At 48.6% G+C, this 19,036-nt stretch overlaps 5 protein-coding genes across 5 annotated transcripts; 3 read left to right on the top strand and 2 right to left on the bottom strand.

The window, feature by feature from the left end:
* Positions 1-3,442: 3,442 nt before the first annotated feature.
* Positions 3,443-4,565, bottom strand: PEX2_071920 (ankyrin repeat protein; the record flags this gene model as incomplete). Its single annotated transcript, XM_016744462.1, has 4 exons — positions 3,443-3,591; positions 3,667-4,065; positions 4,140-4,371; positions 4,428-4,565. The coding sequence occupies 4 exons, from the start codon at positions 4,563-4,565 to the stop codon at positions 3,443-3,445; spliced, it is 918 nt and encodes a 305-aa protein (XP_016597046.1).
* A 1,065-nt stretch (positions 4,566-5,630) lies between these two features.
* Positions 5,631-7,292, top strand: PEX2_071910 (FAD-dependent oxidoreductase; the record flags this gene model as incomplete). Its single annotated transcript, XM_016744461.1, has 1 exon — positions 5,631-7,292. The coding sequence occupies one exon, from the start codon at positions 5,631-5,633 to the stop codon at positions 7,290-7,292; it is 1,662 nt and encodes a 553-aa protein (XP_016597045.1).
* Positions 7,293-8,520: 1,228 nt separating this feature from the next.
* On the top strand, positions 8,521-10,338 carry PEX2_071900 (F-box protein; the record flags this gene model as incomplete). The annotated part of the gene is made up of 1 exon (XM_016744460.1): positions 8,521-10,338. One exon carries the CDS (start codon positions 8,521-8,523, stop codon positions 10,336-10,338), a length of 1,818 nt encoding a protein of 605 aa, XP_016597044.1.
* Positions 10,339-10,834: 496 nt separating this feature from the next.
* Positions 10,835-13,490, bottom strand: PEX2_071890 (SRP40, C-terminal; the record flags this gene model as incomplete). Its single annotated transcript, XM_016744459.1, has 5 exons — positions 10,835-11,986; positions 12,827-12,888; positions 12,949-13,130; positions 13,180-13,253; positions 13,320-13,490. 5 exons carry the CDS (start codon positions 13,488-13,490, stop codon positions 10,835-10,837), a joined length of 1,641 nt encoding a protein of 546 aa, XP_016597043.1.
* Positions 13,491-14,228: 738 nt separating this feature from the next.
* PEX2_071880 (GTP-Rho binding exocyst subunit SEC3) lies at positions 14,229-18,920 on the top strand (the record flags this gene model as incomplete). The annotated part of the gene is made up of 3 exons (XM_016744458.1): positions 14,229-14,310; positions 14,486-16,821; positions 16,887-18,920. The coding sequence occupies 3 exons, from the start codon at positions 14,229-14,231 to the stop codon at positions 18,918-18,920; spliced, it is 4,452 nt and encodes a 1,483-aa protein (XP_016597042.1).
* Between the last annotated feature and the right edge of the window lie 116 nt (positions 18,921-19,036).

Genomic DNA, 19,036 nt, shown 5'->3' with positions numbered 1-19,036 from the left:
CCCCGCGGTAGATACCCATGCCCGTTGTGACATGGATAAGTACGAGGCTGGCTGAACCCTGGGACTTTTGGCCACATGCGACAAGATCTGTGTACAGGAAGATGCCATATGCCCGTGCGTCATGGTTGAGCAATTTCATGTTCAGACTACCGCAAGAAACAGTCTCCTATCTCCGTGCTGAGCCAGGCAGTCCCGATGACAACCTCTCCATAAAGAAACAAGCAAATCTTACAAGCATAAGGTAACTAGATTGCTTGGCTATCATTGCTATAGGCCGCCTCCAAAATTCGGTACCCACCCCACTTGCAGATCTGCCCCAACAACCAACCCATCTTACACAGCATGGTCAAATATTTAGGGGGTGATTGTCTTTTTTTACTTCACTCAATCAATTAATAGTAACATAATGCGCAATCTCATGGTATTTCAGTGAGGTAGCCATCGTTTGAATAATGTGGGACTTACCGGATTAAATCCATATTAAACCTAGGGGATTGATACAGAAACACCCCCGGATGCTGCGACACCCTTTTAGATGCTGCGTCACCCTCCTGCCTCAATTTTTAGTACCGCCTTCCTAATCAGGTGCGACACTAGATTCTGCCATAATTTCTGCCACTACCGTACATGTCGAAAGCTACCTAGGTATGTTACAATAAATGACTGGGAACCGAGTATTCAACACCTCGGAATATACGGAGTACTCCGTACACGGACCGCTGTGATAGTGGGCCCCAGACCGGGGAGTACAAATTGCATATTAAGCTTAGTCATTGTTGTCCGCGCAAATTGTCAAATACGGGACATCTGTTATTTTAGTTAGATAGAGTCATACACATCTGTCATTTATACCATACCTTGCTATATCCGAGATTGCTGTCAATATATATTCAATTTATATAGTAAAAAAATGCATTATAATGAGAAAAAACTTGATATTCGATATTCTGCCTTACTAAGTGCCTTACCTTACTTAGCCTATAGCTTAGTGCCTTAGCTTAGTATTACTTTAGATGGGAAGTGAGGTATGACAGAAGTGACTTAATTTTATATGGGGTTTAAATACAAATTGTGGGTACCTGCTGTCTACTAGGTTATTTACTACAAAGGCGGTATACAAATTTAGAAGGCGGTATAGAGAGCGGTAGACAGAAATAGGAAGCAATCCAGTGTCGCACCCGATTAGGAAGGCGGCACTGAAAATTGAGGCAGGGGGGCGATGCAGCATCTAAAACGGTGTTGCAGCATCCAAAGGGGTGTCGCAGCATCCAAAACGGTGTCGCAGCATCCAAAACGGTGTCGCAGCATCCAAAGGGGTGTCGCAGCATCCAAAGGGGTGTCGCAGCATCTGAGGGTGGCTCTGTATGATTATCAATCCCCTAACCCTACTAGTTTAGGGTCTTTCTGTAGCTCGTTATTAATGCAGAAAGCAGCATCCATCGTAACTAGGCTTACCCGAAGGGGAAGGGTTCTTTTGTTTGCATATACTAGTCCATTAATTGGCACTAGACATACCTAGGTATATATTCCAATGTCGGGAGTAGAGTTTTGGAAATCTCGGAAGTATCTTGGTACTGCAACCTCACTCTCAACTATGTCTTCTCCAACTCCACCGTCATGTTTGCCAACCGCCAATTTCTGGACTGAAACAGAAGATCAAATCCTACGAAGCTCTGTGTTAGATCAAGCAGATAAAGAGACAATCGATTGGCATCGAGTCGCTGCACAACTGACCAGCCGAACAAATAAGGACTGCCGGAAGCGATGGGTCTATTCGCTGTGTCCAACATTAAACAAGGGCACGTGGATGGGGAAGGAGAATGACTTACTTCGTGAGGGGGTACGCATACATGGCACTAGGTAAAAAATCAAACCTCTATCATCAGTTGACTTGAGTTCCTTACTATATCATTCTCATCTAGATGGTCGCTTGTCGCCCGTGTTGTTCAAACAAGAAATCCGGACCGTATGTTTTCGATCGCCAAGATAGCATCTGATCCGGTTAAAAGATTTATATAACATTGGAACTGACACAAACCTAATGCAGAGTGCTCTCGTAGATGGCACGAAGTTGTGAAGCCTTTTGTTGATCGGTCTTCTCGGTGGACACTATACGAGGTGAAGAAACTTGGCTGATATCGAAGGGCAACTTGTGAATGCACTGCTAATACCCAGATACTTGAAATGCAGGATGATATCCTTCGCAAAGCAGTGTATGCCCATGGCCGTCGATGGATTGAAATTGTCGAAAGATACTTCCCGCATCGCAGACCAAACGCAACGCGCAGCCGGTAAGTCTAGCAATGGCTATGTGCCAGCTTCGTCAAAGATCTGAGGCAACTAACACATAATTACGGGAGAAGGTACAGCCAGCTGATTAGACTGGACAACAGACGAGAAGCGGGTCTTCCTTTGCCATCATCATTCATACCTCTAGCGCTTCCATTAACAGCCACAGAACCTCCGAGCTGTGTGAGCTCTTCTTTCGGCCCCCCACTGGTAGAGTAATGATATTATGTTCGCGAAAGACCATGGGGCATTTCTGCGAGCTTTCTCGAATCTCGTGCCATCAGAAGTACGTACATTATCGTGAAGCCGCAGGGGTGAAAGTGAATTTGCCATTTTGGGGAACAGCGATAGAATTCGTTCATTAGTCGCAGATTATTTAGATAGTCCATATTGTTGGACTATCCCATAGACGCTTGTTTGCTAGCAGACTAAGCCTTTCTTCAGATGGTTTTGACCGGGTATATAAACCCGGGATTTGCTAGTTCTAGAAACCATGATTAGTCCTTCTTTGTTCTCTCTCCCTAGCCTGTAGGTAGTAGCCCAAAAACCCCGTTTGATCAAAGATAGCAGTTTCAAAGCTCTATATATTGCCCGATTAGGCTAAGATAGCCTACTTCCGGAGATCATCTCGTTTAGAGATCACTTTTAGCATTTGCCATGCCATATCGTTATGGTATTCTCATAATATGACGCTCCAAGCTTTTCATATATTAATCTTAAATTCACTTAACTACTAAGATGGCAGATCCGGCGGCGTAAAACCCGACCTAAACCCTACTTCCTAGAGTAAACGTCTTTAGCAAATAAAGCATCAGTCTTCTCAAAACAAAGATACATTTCTTGAGTGCAATAGAATGAAAAGACTGTAAATCTTCACCATCCATATCTCTACGCTCCTATGCAGTAGTACTATAGATTCTCCTATCTATCTTTCTTGCTCTCACTTTTCATGATAGGCGAGTACAAAGTCTCAATAAGCTACAATATAGACCGTTAGTATTGTTCTGAATGAAGAGAGTAGGAATAGCTGTGGCTGGTCCAGTCTCAAGTGACGCTTACCCATTCATCCATTTTCCAATCACTTTCGAGGTTTGAAGCCGTGACATCTAATTTTTCTGTGTTTGTTTTTGTTTTCTTAGCAAACCATCACCGACTAGTAATGTGATATGTACACGAGTGCACTGTGAGCCTTACCTGAAGCGACAAATATAACATCAGAAATCCTTTCGTCCTCGCTTATGTCCTGCAGGAATTTTGTCGCCCGCGTGGCTGTACCGACTTGACCAATAACGAACTTGACACCTACGCGTCCAACACAGTTTAACATAGTTTCATATAGGCTAAGTAATGCGACATGAATGGGGCATTGAAACTTACTCTCGCGGGGAAGTCCAGCAGCTTCTAGCTTATCACCACACTCAGCGATGGCATCCACAAACGTCGACTTTGGTTCCGGCTCAGGCATTCCATCAGTGATAACGGAAACAAGAAGCGGTCTTTTGAGGTCATTAGGCAGCTTGCTGTAGACTAAGGGCTCAAGGATCTTGCTCTTCAGGTTCGTGCCTATCGGGGTATCGCCGCCCCAGGTTAATGGCTTGATTACTTCGCCGAGATCCTCGAATGAAAGGCTGTTGGAATTCGGTATCTCCTGATTGATGTAGCGCATGTAAACACCCTCGCCCTCGGGTAGGATTCGAGTGGTCACTCGGGCGATTCTATTGATGAGTTTGTTTTGAGAGTCCCAACGACCTTCGCGTTTCATTGAGCCACTGTCGTCTTATTCACCATGTCAGCACGAGATACATGAGGCTCAGATACTTCAACGTATCCGTTTCTTAATATAGACTTACCACAATACAGCACCTGCTGATGCATAGTAACTTGAGCTGTTTTGGGTAGAAGGTCCTTGCCACAAATGGGCGTGCTCGGGTCATCGGCCAGGGCAGCGGCTTTCGCCGCCAGCTCTTCGATGAACTTCGGATTGTTTTTGAAGAATCGCGCGGCGGGAGTATTTTCGAAAGCTTTCTTGACGTTGGCAACAAACTCGGCGTTGCTTTTTGGCTTGCCATCGGGGTTCACCTCCTGGAAGATTGTTAGCGTAAGGTACTGTACTATGTTAAACTTTTATTGCAATTTACCTGGTCGGTCTCCTCCACAAACTCCGGGTTCAATCCAAATAGCTTCTGGACGACTCCTTTTGCAGTCTTGTTGACCCACGCTAGTGCGTATCCCGTAACGCTGAGTACGTAGTCGACATAGTCCTTGAATTTGTCCATAGTAAGATTGGTTACAACTTGAGACCTTGAAGTATGTTCTTCCGAAATCTGTTTGCAAATCTCTTTGTAGCTGCAACGGAATAGTGGTAGCGACTTCGAGGGCTGGACATTCCTCTATGATAATTGATCAGCTACCTCGAGCTGAGAAATGGATCGTCATAGCAAAAGTACGACCAGCCTGCGGGGACAACAAGCGTCGATAAATGCGGCACATGTGCCAGGGCTGGCACACGACAAACCTATTAAAGTGCGTGGAAAGTGCGTAGAAAGAGCGTTCCAGACCTAAAATGTGCAGCTACCCAAGGCTCCGAAGATTGCACGGATACGATAGTCTTCAGCTGGTAGTTACACCACCAGATGATGTTTGCGGCGGGAGAACATGCTGAAAGTGATCCTCATTTTGGAGTGATGGGGAAGAATTCCAGGTATCTCCGCTGGTTACATGCACAAGTTCTAATTTGGAACGGTTCGCTACCCAAAGTGAGATCGAGACTTTCGAAGTACACGAGTACTATACGAGTATCTTTGGTTGCCCGGCTGCATCCTTGTTGGCCGGCTCGCTGCCAAGTTAATGGCGGGGAAACCGATCTTTCAAAGAGAGAAATTTGCCGATGAGGGGTAGCCTGCAGAGAGCTCTTATCACATTAAGTGCATGCGTACTCAGAGGTCATAAGCGACCGCCACACTGCCTAGTAGAGTCAATAGAGGCGATAATCATCGCTTGGCCCTTTATTGCAACCTGCGATGCAAGACACGCGGCATGCAAGTGATCAAACTAGGGCGCGGACGAACCTTGGAATGCATTGCCGACTCAAGAGCTGATAGGTCGATGCTATGCACATCAATAGTTCGCCATGTCATGAACGAACGTAACATCCGCAACCCTAATGACGGCTAAAACTCCTGGGAAATTTTCCCCACTTCTCATCACATTTAGATAAGACTACGGGGTATGTACCTCTAAGTCCAAAGGGTTTCATCACTTGGGTACTTTGTCCGGTTTGAATTTGCAAACTTTTGTTGAAATCACAAGACATCAAATTCCTCAACTGTCTAACAGCTACAATGGATGTTGCAATAGCTGCCTTCACCACGGCCAAAGTCCCCATAGTGCAACTAAATGACGACAATTATAGAGAGTACGAAAAGGCTGTCGTGACGTCAAACCTTCTCTTTCGCTTCACAAGGCCTCCTGTTGTCGTTCAGCCTGAAACCGCTGCTCATGTGCAGTCCGTCATCAAGCAAGTCAAGGCGCAAAAGCTCCTATTGACTATCAGATGCGGGGGTCATTCTTACGCGGGGTTCTCTACAGCCCTGGAGAAGAACAACATCTTGGTGGACCTTCGAAAGATGAACAAAGTCAGACTTAATGTCAAAGAAGATACCATCACTATTGATGCCGGCTGCCAATGGGGTGAAGTTTATCGAACCCTCATCAATGGAGACCACAACGGGTTCATTATCAATGGCGGTCGTTGCCCTTATGTGGGAGTCGGCGGTTTCATCTTGGGTTCCGGTCTGGGTCCCTTCACTAGGACATTTGGGATGGGAAGCGACACTCTCTTGGAAGCGACTCTTGTGACCGCAGACGGGAACCTTGTAACTGTTGGGAAAAGCGATGACCCCAAAAGTGACAAAGGAAGGCTCTTCTGGGCTCTCCAGGGGGCTGGGCAGGCCAACTTTGGAGTTGTAACGCAAATGAAACTCAAGATCCAGCATCTCAACAGCAAAAATGGATGGGTAGTTGGTGGGCGATTCCTATGGTTCCCGGGAGAAAAGGATATGGGCACCCTGCTACCCACAATGAACGAGTTTTACAAGGTTGATTGGCCCAAAGAAATGACCATCGACAGTACGTGGATATGTGACCTGCGACAGAAACCAGGCGGCGATGGAGTACGATTCACCGTCTATTACGATGGAAGCAAGGAAGACTATGACGCCCTCATTAAAAAGCACATAAAAAATGAAACTGTGCAAAAGCAACTCATTAAACGAGCTCTGCCAGAGCCCTCGACGCGATTCCTCTACGAGACGCTTGAGGAACAATGGTTCGACGAGAGCAAGAAGTTCTTCGCGGAAAACAAGACGTACAGAGTCTTTACCTCCTTCGTTTTCACGAGAAAGGAAATCGACAAGAATGTCGAAGAAATCACCCGCATCCTCAAAGGAGAGATGGAAACTTTCCGGGCTTTATATCCAGAAGAATCCGTCAACTTGGACATTGTCTGGATTCACACCGGAGGCCACGCATCTACAGTATCAAAGCCCACAGAAACAGCTTTCTTCTGGCGCGAAGCTCTCTACCACACCTACGTCGAGGTGCTGTGGCAGGATAAATGGATGGAGTTGAACATGCGAGGGTTCATGAGTAGATTGCGAAAGAAGTTACGGCCGTTTTCTTTGAACAAGGCTGCAGCTTTCCTCAATTTCCCGGATCGAGACTTGGTGCAAGCCGGCTACGAGAGGGCTTACTTCGGAGACAACCGTCAAGAGTTACGGCGCATCAAGGAGATTTGGGATAAGGATAATCTCTTCAAATGGGCGCAGGGTATTCAGCTTCCAAAGGATGCTGTCGACGACGAATCAGCCGATGTGGATCCCGATGATGCCCGAGATCAGACTGATCAAATTGCACAAGATCTATGGGATAAGAGAAACTGGCAACACAAGGTGGTGAGGGATATTGGTGCGGCAGGGAAGAAGCTTGAGGCAATGGGTTTCTGAAGTAAATTCTTTTCTTTACGAACTGCATGTGGCATCACGAATTCAGGACTTAACTTGAATCATCATTTTTGTCATTGAACTATTGTATATATTCAAATTATCAATCGAAGAGGCCTTAAACCAAGGTCCACTTCTATCAGCGCGAGGGTTCCGGAAGGAATGAAGGATAGCGAATAAATAACATATATATTCGCACTCTGTGAATATGAATAAATGATTTTTTTATCTACGCGAATAAACGCATTGTTCATATTCGAATTTATATCATTCATATTAAGAGATTTCTCTATATTAATACAATAGAATGTCCCCCACGCGTGGTGATTTCTAGCGTTAGGTGCAAGATTAGCCATAAGGGGCGTTACTTTGCACCGGTCGACAGCAACATCCGGTCTATAACGTTGGCCAACTTGGAAAAACTCTACCAAGGGTTCCTGAACGAGGGCTGCGAGCTATCAGACTATCCTAGGCTTCCTCAGCTCATCTTCAGTCCAACCAATAAGTCTTTCAAAGCCAGATTCAAGTTGCTCAAAGTGGCCCAGCAATCGTTGTTGAATGAGGCTTCTCCCGAACAGAAGGGAAAAGCTCAGCCTGATGAGGGCCCTAGTACCAAACGCCGGAAAGCATAGCTCGGAATGTGGTCGGAACCTCGAATAGAGCGGCTGGTGGGTTTTAGGTGGTGTGTATTTGTGAAATAAAAGTATTCTTAATAATTGGAGTAGAGGCCTAAGGCTCAAGATAAATTCAACTAGTATACTTAACCTCTATCAAATCCAGGACATATGAAATTTAGCCAATATACCAAACTTTTACAGCTCCATAGTAGGGCTTCTCTGATGTGTTTAAAACCCCCCGGCCGAGGCTTTGGATTAGTCATTATACACGTGACCAAACTGAAATAATTATGCCGACTAAGCCCATGCTGACACATCCTCGTAAAGCAGCCCAGATAGGAAAGGTGCCACCCGGACATTATCCCGTCCATATAGGTGCATATTGTATGAATATACGAACATCGTTCGACTATTTGGGAAAATAAAAATAGACCGCTCTGATCTGCTTGTTAATAAACAAATAGAGCTCCTTCTACAGAACTTCACTTTTCAACACGCTCAATTATTACCCAACCAAATGAAAGTGGCGGAAAACAACAAACGATGGCGATAGTCTGAAAGCCCAAATCAATTGTTCTTTTCACATCCCTGTTAATCACTCTTTCGCTTTCAATATGCTCTCCGAGCTCCCATCCGAGATCATATATCATATCGCGACATATCTCCCGACTGCCAATTCATTGGCCCATTTATCCCAGACATGTCACCGACTGCACGGCATTATCACAGCTGAAAATTCTCGGATCTTCCGAGCCTTTGTGCGAAGCAGATTTCCATCTATCGAAACACCACCGTTCTGGAAAGATGCAGCACAAGCTTTGACCTCCAGGTCCCGGGCCTTGGACAGAAAAGCTATTATTGGACGATTTGTTGTGCCACCTGAAAATACGACCAAAATTGGTTCTCACGAGGTGAATCGCCAAGACAACCCGACTCTCGGGTACAGACCTGCAATTGATTCTTACGAGATCTGGAATGGCCAGTCTTGGGCTGATAGGAAAGAAGTTCTTGCCTGGGGTGCTGCCAACCAGCTTGTGATGAGGATTAAGCAAACCGGTGCTCGCTCGAAAGAAGACTGGCTTGTGTTTAATGATGTTGATCATATTAGTAGCTATGATGATATTTGTTCTCTACATCTTTTGTCTTCGGAAAGTCATTACAGCAATGATACCAACGTGGAGCATCTGATCTTTGGTCGGGTTCGAGGTGATATTGCTCACCTTGCCATCTCTCCCAATGAAGCAACCTTTGAATACAAGCAGAAGTTCTTGGCACATGGTCTCAGACTCGATAGAACAGATTTGAGCATTGATACAACCTCTACTTTGGCTGCTCATTTTGAAAATGGATCAATCGCTTTCTACCATACCGAGACCGACAAGGAAGAGATCGAGCCATTTACATGGCTTCTCCCGGAAGGCTCCTCACGAATCAACTACTCCAAATTGCTATCCTCTTCATTAGTGGCAGTGGGAACCGGAAATGTGGAAAACTCCTTGTCCATCTCGAAGATCACACCAGACGGTGTCTCCGCATATCGAAATATCGGAATCGGCTCTTTAGACACAGACTCTACAAGCCTCAAATCAAAAGTCAATATTAGCGCCATTGAACCCCTCAATAAACACAATCTAGCAGGCTCGCCGGGCGAAGTCTTCCTAACCGCCTGGGACGATTACACTGTCCGACTCCACGACCTGCGCTCCCCAAGGCCTTACGAAGTCTCCTACAAAGACGCCACAGACCTCAACCCCATCTACAGCCTCCACGCCTTTGGCCACGAGAGCTTCCTAGCCGGAGCCGGCGGCGAAGCCGTGGTCAAGATCTTTGACCTGCGCATGTGTAACACGTACAGTTACCTGGACGCACAAGTCCCCAACTCGCAATCGCAGAGCACACCAACGACAACGAAGACCAAAGCGAACAGCACACTCAGGACAAAAGCAAACCCCCATCCTAAAAAGGGCTTCTCCATATTCCTCTCCTACCCACCACCCCCGACATTCCCCCAACAAACCCCAGCCCCAGCCCGCACCCGCCAAAGAGGTCCCTACCGCGGCCCTATCTATACAATGTCGTCGCCCTCGCCCTCCTCCCCAACTGTCTACACGGGTATCGTGGATGGGGTCGTTCAGCTTGACTTTGCGTCTACGGATGACCTAACTGGTCCGCACGAAGAATGGTACGAATATAATCTGGACCTAGGCGTTAACACGGGTCCGGAGGTTTCACCGCGCTGGAACGCCGAGTCGTTCAATTTGGCTGGGTATGAGCGCCCGGATGATGATGACTTCGCTACTACGTCTAAGCTGAGGAATCAGCGTGCATTTGCGGATCTTGGGCCTGGGGATGTGGCAGAGGCGCATACAAATTGGGATTGTAGATGGGAGACTTTGGAGGAACCTGGGGCTTGGAGAAGACAGGATGGGTAGGTTGTGGATTTTTGATTTTGTATTTTTTGATAGAGATTGATAGAACTAGAAGGGTTTGTTTGTGTTGGTAGGTTACGTCTCTTTCCTACTTCACGGAGGATTGCAAATACTTCGAGAGTTCATCGAGAACGGATCCCAAACTTTTGATTGATGTAAGCTAATGAGCAAAAAAAAAATCTATTGCAAATGTTGGGTCCAACGACCTTGTCCATAGCTCCGTGTACGCCATGCTGAGTGAAATTGGTAAAGTATGATGCGGGATATGAGAGCCCAATCTCTCCATATTCATCCATTGCAACGAACCTAGGTTGTACTGCAAAGATTGCAGCGACAAAAAGACAGCGATTCTCCCTCCAGCAAAGCGACATCCAAGACAAAAAGCCCAGTCTCGGGGGTCCTTTGTGGGTTTGGTGGCAAATTTTGTGATTAGATGCTGACGATAGCCTAGTATTATGGACTAGCAAATACGGTTGTGTCGCAAAAAAGTCGTCGTCATTTAATCCTCAAACTTGTAGGAAGTGGTGCCGGGGGCAATGTCGATAGGACCGCCGCGGTAAGAGCCACGCTTCTTCTTGTTCTTCTCCTTGGTGAAGCCCTTGCCGCGAGTCACGGACAGGTCTTTCCAGGCGCGGTCTGCGTAGGCGTACGACATGTAGTCGTTGGAGGGGTGGTCATGGGGCAACTCGCTCAGGAGAGCCAGAGGAGTGGGGCGAGCTCCGGTGTGCTTCTTCTTAACAGGTCCGTTTCCATGAGCGGGGCTGGCGCTCGAGGAGGAGGTCTTCACAGCCTCCTCGACCTTCTTGACGGGCTTGATCTCGGTCTCCGGGGTAGGCGCGACGGTGTTGCTGCCGGATGAGGAAGATTCGGAGTCAGAAGAGGAGTCGGACTCGGGGAGAGGAGTCTTCTTTGCCTTCTTCAGGGCCTTCTTGGATTCCTTCTCGGACTCGGACTCGGACTCGGACTCGGAAGAAGAGTCGGAGGAGGAAGAGTCGGAAGAAGAGTCAGAAGAAGAGTCAGACGAGGAATCGGAGGAGGAATCGGACGAGGAAGACGAAGAAGAGCTCGACGAGGAATCGGAGTCTGAGCTGGAAGAATCCGAGGACGAGGACGAAGAGTCGGATGAGGACGATGCCTCCTTGGGGGTGGGGGAGGTCTTGGCCTTCTTAGCCTTAGGGCTGTCATCTTCGGACGAAGAGGAGTCGGAGTCGGAGGAGCTGCTAGACTCGCTGCTGGACTCGGCCTTGCGCTTCACACCGGCAGACTTCTTGACCTGGGCGGGGGCGGGGGTAGGAGCCGCAGGGGACTTATCATCGTCCTCATCATCCGCATCGCTGTCAGAGCTGGAAGAGGAAGACGAAGGAGAGGACGAGCGAGCAGCGTCGCCCATCTCAACATCCGAGTCACTATCGGAGCCGCTGCTTGAGCTGGAGGAAGAGCTGTTGCTAGCAGACTTCTTCACGCTAGATCCCTGCTCAGAGGCTTGGAAGAGCTCCAAGAGAGAGGGGACATTTTTCGCATCACTCTTCTTGCCCGACTTTGCTTCCTTGGTGAAGGCGGTGCTGGTCTCTGGGAAATTTTCCGACAAGAAAGCTGCGACTGAGGCGATCAGCTGAGGGGGGATGGACTTCGTGGTCTTGGAAGACTCGGTCTAATTAGGGCATTGTTAGTTTGATCCTCATTCTGGTCTATTTGTAGATCATGCCAATTTGACATGTCAATTGAAAGTAGATGAAGCGAACCTTCTTGACCGAAGTCTTCTTGCTGGAAACCTTTGCCATATTTACTGAACGGTTCGTTTCGACGATAGCGAAAGGAAGAGAACCCGGGGCAAGGAGAGACTATTTAGAAATAATCTGCCAGGAACCAAAAAAAGAAAGGGAGAAAAAAAAAAGTATATAAAAGGCGGTAGGCTATTATTTGACGGTGATTGGCGGAGGTTGATGAGAGTTGATTAGCGGAGAGAGGCGGTGATTGGCACGCGGCTCTTCCGGCATTATTTATGTTCTGTCATCTGATTGGCCTTCATTCTTCACCGCCCATCCTGCCCAGATGGCATCGATCCTCAACCCAGTCTCAACTCTCCGGTACCTTTCTCATCTTTCCAAGGTTGTTATGCCGCCACACGTGTGCCTTGTTCTGCACTAAACAAGCAAAGCAAAACAAAATACCAACCGATTATTCAAATAATACTGGTTCTTCGGGACCAGAATTACACAGACAAACTACGTAGGATTTCTCTATTTAAATGTAGATCACATGCATATTTCTGAAGTGAACCACCCATCCACATTTTATCCTGAAGACAGATATCACTGGCGTTTTCGAAGGTCTATGCAAGAATATTTAGGCCGAGTTATAGTCCAAGCATGCTGTATTCTTTAGCCAGCTCTGCAATTTCTCCAAAGCTTTGCATCTCTCAGAAACCGTATTCTGTTTGTTGAAATTAGTGGCTAGTTGATTCGCAAGATGTTTGTATGGATCAACTCACCTTGTATGCAAAACTCATTTCTGCATAGGTTTGACCTTCGACTTCAAATATGGGATCAAAACCTGAAGAAATGTCAGGCTTGTTCTCTCCAGAGATCTGCAATAGGCGATTGGAAAACATACCAAACCCACCTTCTCCTCTTTTATCAACAATCTTGCCTTCAGTACATCCCTGGAAAAGATGAGGCTCAGACCCTGGGCCGGCGGAGAAGGCAAATGTGCACACGGCCGTGGCTGCTTTGTCGTCATAAGCTGCGAGTAGTTTGCATAGGCCATCATCGCCCAGAGCAGAGTAGAACCATTTTCTGGCAGGTATCAGAGAAGATGAATAACAACGATTGATATCGGACATACATATATGGCCCAGGTAAACCTTTGAGAGCCCTGAATTCAAGAGCACTATCCTCTGTCAAGACAGGGCCGTTGACCTATAAAACAAACTATATTTAGCCTCATGATGCTCTGGTAGCAGGGAAAACTTCAAATTGGCATACTGCTATAGCTGCTTTTCGACACTTGTCTCGCGCAATTTCTTCCAGAGAGCCCTGGATTTCAAGGATCTCTACGTTTTGATTTGAAAGCTGTACCGTATCACCTAGGATGGCTCTAGTTTCAGCAAGCTTGTTCTTGTTCCCAGTAATGAAGTTGATCGTGGTGGAGGACATTATGGGCCAGGGAAAGCGAACCCAGTTCATATGATATATGTAGTGACTTGAAAATATGGTACATTGGCAGTTTCTACCCCTATATAAACTGATAGCGTCCAGGCACCAGGACTGGAGCCTGGATCTAGAGTCCAAACAGGCATGGGGATGACTAATGTTATGCTGGCAATTAAAAGCCAATAGGATCGAAGTCAAGGATATCGCCATGCACTACGATTACACCTTAGTATGTCAGTACACCAAAAAGCAAGTTAGATAGTGGGACTCCAGTGGGCCACTGTCATGAAAAACATGCGCTCAGTTCAATGTTAACCTTTGACATTCCGCACGTTCGTTTACAGCCAACCCCGGATCAATTCGATACTCCGCTCCAAGCTCTCCGCCTTCCAACCTTAGGTTCCGCCGAATCACATTGATGAGCTAATTCGAACTTCAGCGCTGGCCACTTGCATTACTTTGGGCCACAACGTCTATTGCTTTATACCTTGTCATATTCCGCGGGCTCGCAAACGCATTGTCGCTCAACGTATTTCAATTCCTTCCGCGCGTGGTGCGTAGTAGCGTTGCCCGATCCCGACCCTCCCGACCATGTCCCCTTGATCTCGCAGCTACCCACACGTGAGATCTGCGTCCCTCGATACCATAATGAATGGCAGAGACCGCCCCCGCGGGCCTCCGCCAGGGCCGCTTCCAAACCGTGGAGATATGCAGTCTGATTCGGGCTCTAGCCCAAGCACAATGACAAGAGGGGCCGCTTTTGAGGATGAGAAGAAGCGTATCATTCATAGTTGTTTCGCGAAAAAGGATGAAGATGGTCTCTGTACGTACATGACCAACGTATTCCCCACCTTTGCCCTCCCACCCAAGCTCAGTCAATAGTTGTGTGCTTTACAACACGTTGCGAAAGTGACGTACAGCGCCTAGATCGCAACGCATTGCCTCGTTGAAATGTTATCTTGCCCGCGATCTCTGCTAACCCGTCTTTTTAATTCCAGTGCTCGAATCCTATATAACCCACGTCCGCATCACTGAGGATTCAGCGCACCCCTCCAGCCCTTCCCCGCCAAACGGGCCACCAGAGAACAAGAAACCCCGTATCATCATCATATCCGTTCGAAAGTCAGGTAGAGTCCGCATACACAAGGCTCGAGAGAACAATGAGGGGACTTACTCCATCGGCAAAACTTGGATGCTCGACGATTTAAGCGCAATTCAATCATTCGCCTCTTTTGTTCCGAGAACACCAGGAGAGCAGCAACAAAAGGAATGGGCGGGAAATGTAGGATTCACGGTTACAATTGGGAAGCCATACTACTGGCATGCTAGAACTTCTAAGGAAAAGGAGTTCTTCATTGGGAGCTTGGTCAAGATCTACAGGAAATACACTAATGGCAAAATCCCCAACCTCATTGGTTTTGACGACAAGGAGCGACAAATGCTGGCAAGGCATGGACAATCGGCACAACCAGGACAGCCGGCGCAACCAGCGCAACCAGGTGGTCCTTCAAATGGTCCACCACCAAGGGGACAGCCAGTACCACCAGGACAACCAGGCGGTCCTTCAAATGGTCCACCACCAAGAGGACAGCCAACACAACCAGGCGGTTCCTCAAATGCTCCACCGACAAGGCCCCCCCCCCCAGTTCCTTCAACATCGGATAGCCCTGTGCCTGCATCGTTACAGCCTTCCTACAGAGGTCGTGATCCCAGTCGCGATGCGCCTCGGGAAGTCAAGAGGAAGCCTTCCGAAGAGCCCACACTTCGCACTCAAAAGAGCCATGAGCAGATGTCCCGGCCGTCAACTAGTTCTCGGCCATCTACAGGACAAGGCAGACCGGCGCCATCTCCCTTTGATCTACATAAATCCCCTCCTCCGTCGCTCCTTTCTGGGCCACCGCTGGAACAGCAACCGCCGCCACGCGCAGCCGAGCGTAGCGCAGTAAACGCAAAACCCCCGAGTTCACAATTAGAGCCGAGGGGAACAGATAATCTGACTGCTGCAACACAAGCCAGCGGCTATGGCGGTATTCCAGAGTCACTCCGCCCATCTTCTGCCCCCAAACCCCCACCTCTAGCTACCCAGCAAGCCCCGAACAAGGCACCGGAATTCATGCGCAGCAACGATGCGCTTCGTCCTACCACTTCTGGTTCTTCCAATAACGAAGGTAGGGACACAGCCCCACGTCCCACACCCAGCTTTGGGCCAAAGTCGCCCCAACGTGGCGGCGGGGAGAAGGCATTCACGTTTAATCAGCCCTCTCTGCCTCAAGAGAAAAGTGTACCAGATAGCTTGTTAGCTGGAGCTTCCGCACAGCCCCGGGAACCGTCTTCATCACCAGCAATTGAGGGACTGGCTTCAGAGCCTGCTGCTATTATGGCTGTCAATCTGCCCTCTCCAGAGCCTATTCAGCCTTCCAATGAGAAGCCCAAAACTCCTATCGAACCTGTTCCTACTGCGGAGCCCTCATCTAAAGCTGCCCCAGAGCAGGTTGAAGAATCCGGCGAATTTGAGCCGCATCGCCCGGGGCTGGGCCCTATGGTGAAGAAAAAGGAAGTCAAAGATATTGCAGGCGCCTGGAAAAAGGCTGCAACTGCTTATGCTGGTTTCAAGCCCAGAGTTGGTGGGGCTGGTGAGCGACTGCTGGCAGCCGCGAAGAAGTCACAGGCCGAGCTCGCGGGCCCTGATGGCATCACCAGCGTTGTTCCGGCGCCGTCCCTTTCCCGGTCGTTAACTGATCCGCCGCAGAGTCCAGTGGCAACAAAGTCGGAACAAGAACTACAACTCCCCGCACCCGCACCCGCGCCCGCGCCTGCGCCTGCGCCTGCGCCCGTGCCCGTGCCCGCTGCAGAGTCGGAGACACCAACTGTCGAGATTACGGAGCCAGCACCCGAGGAGATCGCGGTTGCACCTGTCCCAACTCCCGAGGTCTCACGGGAGAACCTCTCTGATGTTGTTATAAAGGTTGAAGATCGTTCAAGATCACCATCCCCGGCAACTCAAGGACGTCGTCGCAGGCGCCGTGAAGACCACACTATGAAATATTGCCAGGCCCTTGGGATTAATCCTAGCATTCTCGACGGACGTGGTATTGACTTTGATGAAATTCTCACGGATCTGGGCTGGAACGGACGGTTGGCCGATGAACAGAAGATTGAGGATTTGGAAGCAGATGTTCGCCGTGAAATTGGCCGTGTCGAGGCCACCAGTTGGCTTGGCAACCTGGAACAACAGGAAGGAAAGGTGGAACAACTTGCGAGCTTGATCGATAGGACGATTGAAGAGTGTGATGAGCTAGATGGTCTTTTAACCCTTTATTCTCATGAACTGAACGTAAGTTTTGGAAGAACAGAATCGGAGTCGGGATTGATCAGTCGGCTAACGAGACTACGTTGCAGACTCTTCACGAGGATGTCGCCTATATTGAAGCTCAAGGTCAAGGTCTGCAGGTACAAACAGCAAATCAGAAGCTTCTGCAAAATGAGCTGCAAACCCTTCTAAAGACGCTTTCAATATCTTCATCCGAGCTAGGACCGCTCAAGGAGGCCTCTTTGAGCAACCCCGATGGATTGAAGGATACTGAAAGCGCTCTGTCGACGTTGTACAAAGCCATGCTCACGATCGATTCTGATATTGGACAAAACAAGAAGCGTCAAGTCGATGCAAGTGTCGGTGTCTATGCTGATACAGAAATTGGCCAGATGCGTGCGATCAAGGAAAAGAAGGAAGAGTATCGCTCTACTGCAACCATGTTCCTTAACCGACTGCAGCAGTTCATGGCCCTTGCCTTTAAAATGGCAGAACAAAAACGCGTTGATTGGGCCAATGGTGGTGCCAAGGATGCGATGAAATTGGACAGTGCTGCCCGAGGGCACTTCCGTCAAGAGGTCTGGCGGTATAATCCCCTGATGCTATTTGCCAAGGAGGTTAGCATGGCAGAATGGCGTAGCCTTGTCGGCCTCTATGAACAGCAGTCCAAGTCTTCTTACCAGGGCGACTTCCGCGACAATAATCTGGCTTGGAAGCAGACCGCGCACAAACCAACGGGAGATGAGCAGGAACTCCTCTTCACGCACCAAGAGAAGGAAAAAGAGACTGAGGGTCTCACCATGGCTGCACGGAAACTGACTGTGCGACGAGGCAAGACGGTGCGGGCTGCCGCTGGGCTTCGATTGGCTTCCGGTGGCCAGAAGAAGCAAGGAAAGGCTGAGCCATCTGAGGCATTCGCTGGGACTCTGCGGGAGACACTGAAAATGATGGCTCAGGAGCAGAACTTCATCATCCAGTTCTTCCATCTCAATTCTCTTGCCAGCGCCGATTTCCCCGACTTGGTTTCAGCGGCCATTCCCGAAAACCGCACTTGTCCCGATTTCTCTGCCAACCAGCCGCATGATCCTGATCGGGGAATGGCAAAGAGAGTCGAGCAGATCATGGATGAAGTCTACTCATTCTGGCCGAATGACATGCAGAGCTTGGTGGACTGGGCAATGCAGGCTGATCCTCTCCAAGGAATTGGTATCCTCCATGCCTTGGAGACCGCCATGAATGACTTTGATGACACGAATCAAGAGTTCATTCTTCATGCATTGCAGAAAATTCATTCCCGCCTCATGGGACTGTTCAACCGATTTGTAGATGAGCAAATCCGAGGCATTGAGGACACCAAGGTCAAGGTGAACAAGCGGAAGGGAGTGATTTCCTTCATGCGGGTGTTCCCCAACTTCTCCAATGCGGTGGAAAGCTTGCTGTCATCCCCGTCCGGCTCCTTCTGTGATATTCGCGTCAGTGTTAATGACGCGTACGACCGCATCAACCGTGCGATGTGGGAGTCACTCAAATTCATTGCCAAGGAAGCACCCGGCCAACCTCCGGGTGCCACTGCGGGTGCTGGAGATCCTGAAGACAAGGAGATCCTGAACTACCACATCCTTCTCATTGAGAACATGAACCACTACATCGAGGAAGTAGATGTGCACAACATCCCCGCACTTGAACGCTGGACAGACCGGGCCCACCAAGACTTCCAGGAGCACATGAAGCTTTACCTCGACGCGGTCATTCACCGCCCACTAGGCAAACTGATTGATTTCGTGCAGTCAATTGACAGCCTCCTCGCTGCAGGCGGTAACCCCACCGACATCGCAGCCCGCGCCAGCCACTCCCGCGTGGTGGCTAAGAAGGTTATGACTTCCTATGACAACAAGGAAATCCGCCGTGGCATCGAAATGCTCAAGAAGCGTGTCGAGAAGCACTTTGGTGATGCCGATGACCCTGGTCTTAGTCGCAGTCTTGTTCTCAAGGTGCTCCGGGAGTGCGAGAACCGTTATGAGACTACTTATGACCGCACCCGGCAGATTATCGAAGATGTCTATGAGGGTCAATTGGATCTGGACTGGCGCAAGGAAGAGACCCTTAGCATGTTCCGGAAATGATATGTACTTTGTATTGACATTTAATTCTATTCCCCTTTGTTTTGTTCTTGTTTTTTCTCTTCACGTTTCAAGTTCGTAAGAGATGCCATCTTCAGGGAGGTCTGAAAGACTGCCCG

This window comes from Penicillium expansum (assembly GCF_000769745.1).
Source record: "Penicillium expansum strain MD-8 chromosome Unknown contig238, whole genome shotgun sequence".
Taxonomy (NCBI): Eukaryota; Fungi; Ascomycota; class Eurotiomycetes; order Eurotiales; family Aspergillaceae; genus Penicillium; species Penicillium expansum.
The sequence above is the reverse complement of the archived record's forward strand: the minus strand, read 5'-3'. Positions and strand labels throughout refer to the sequence as shown.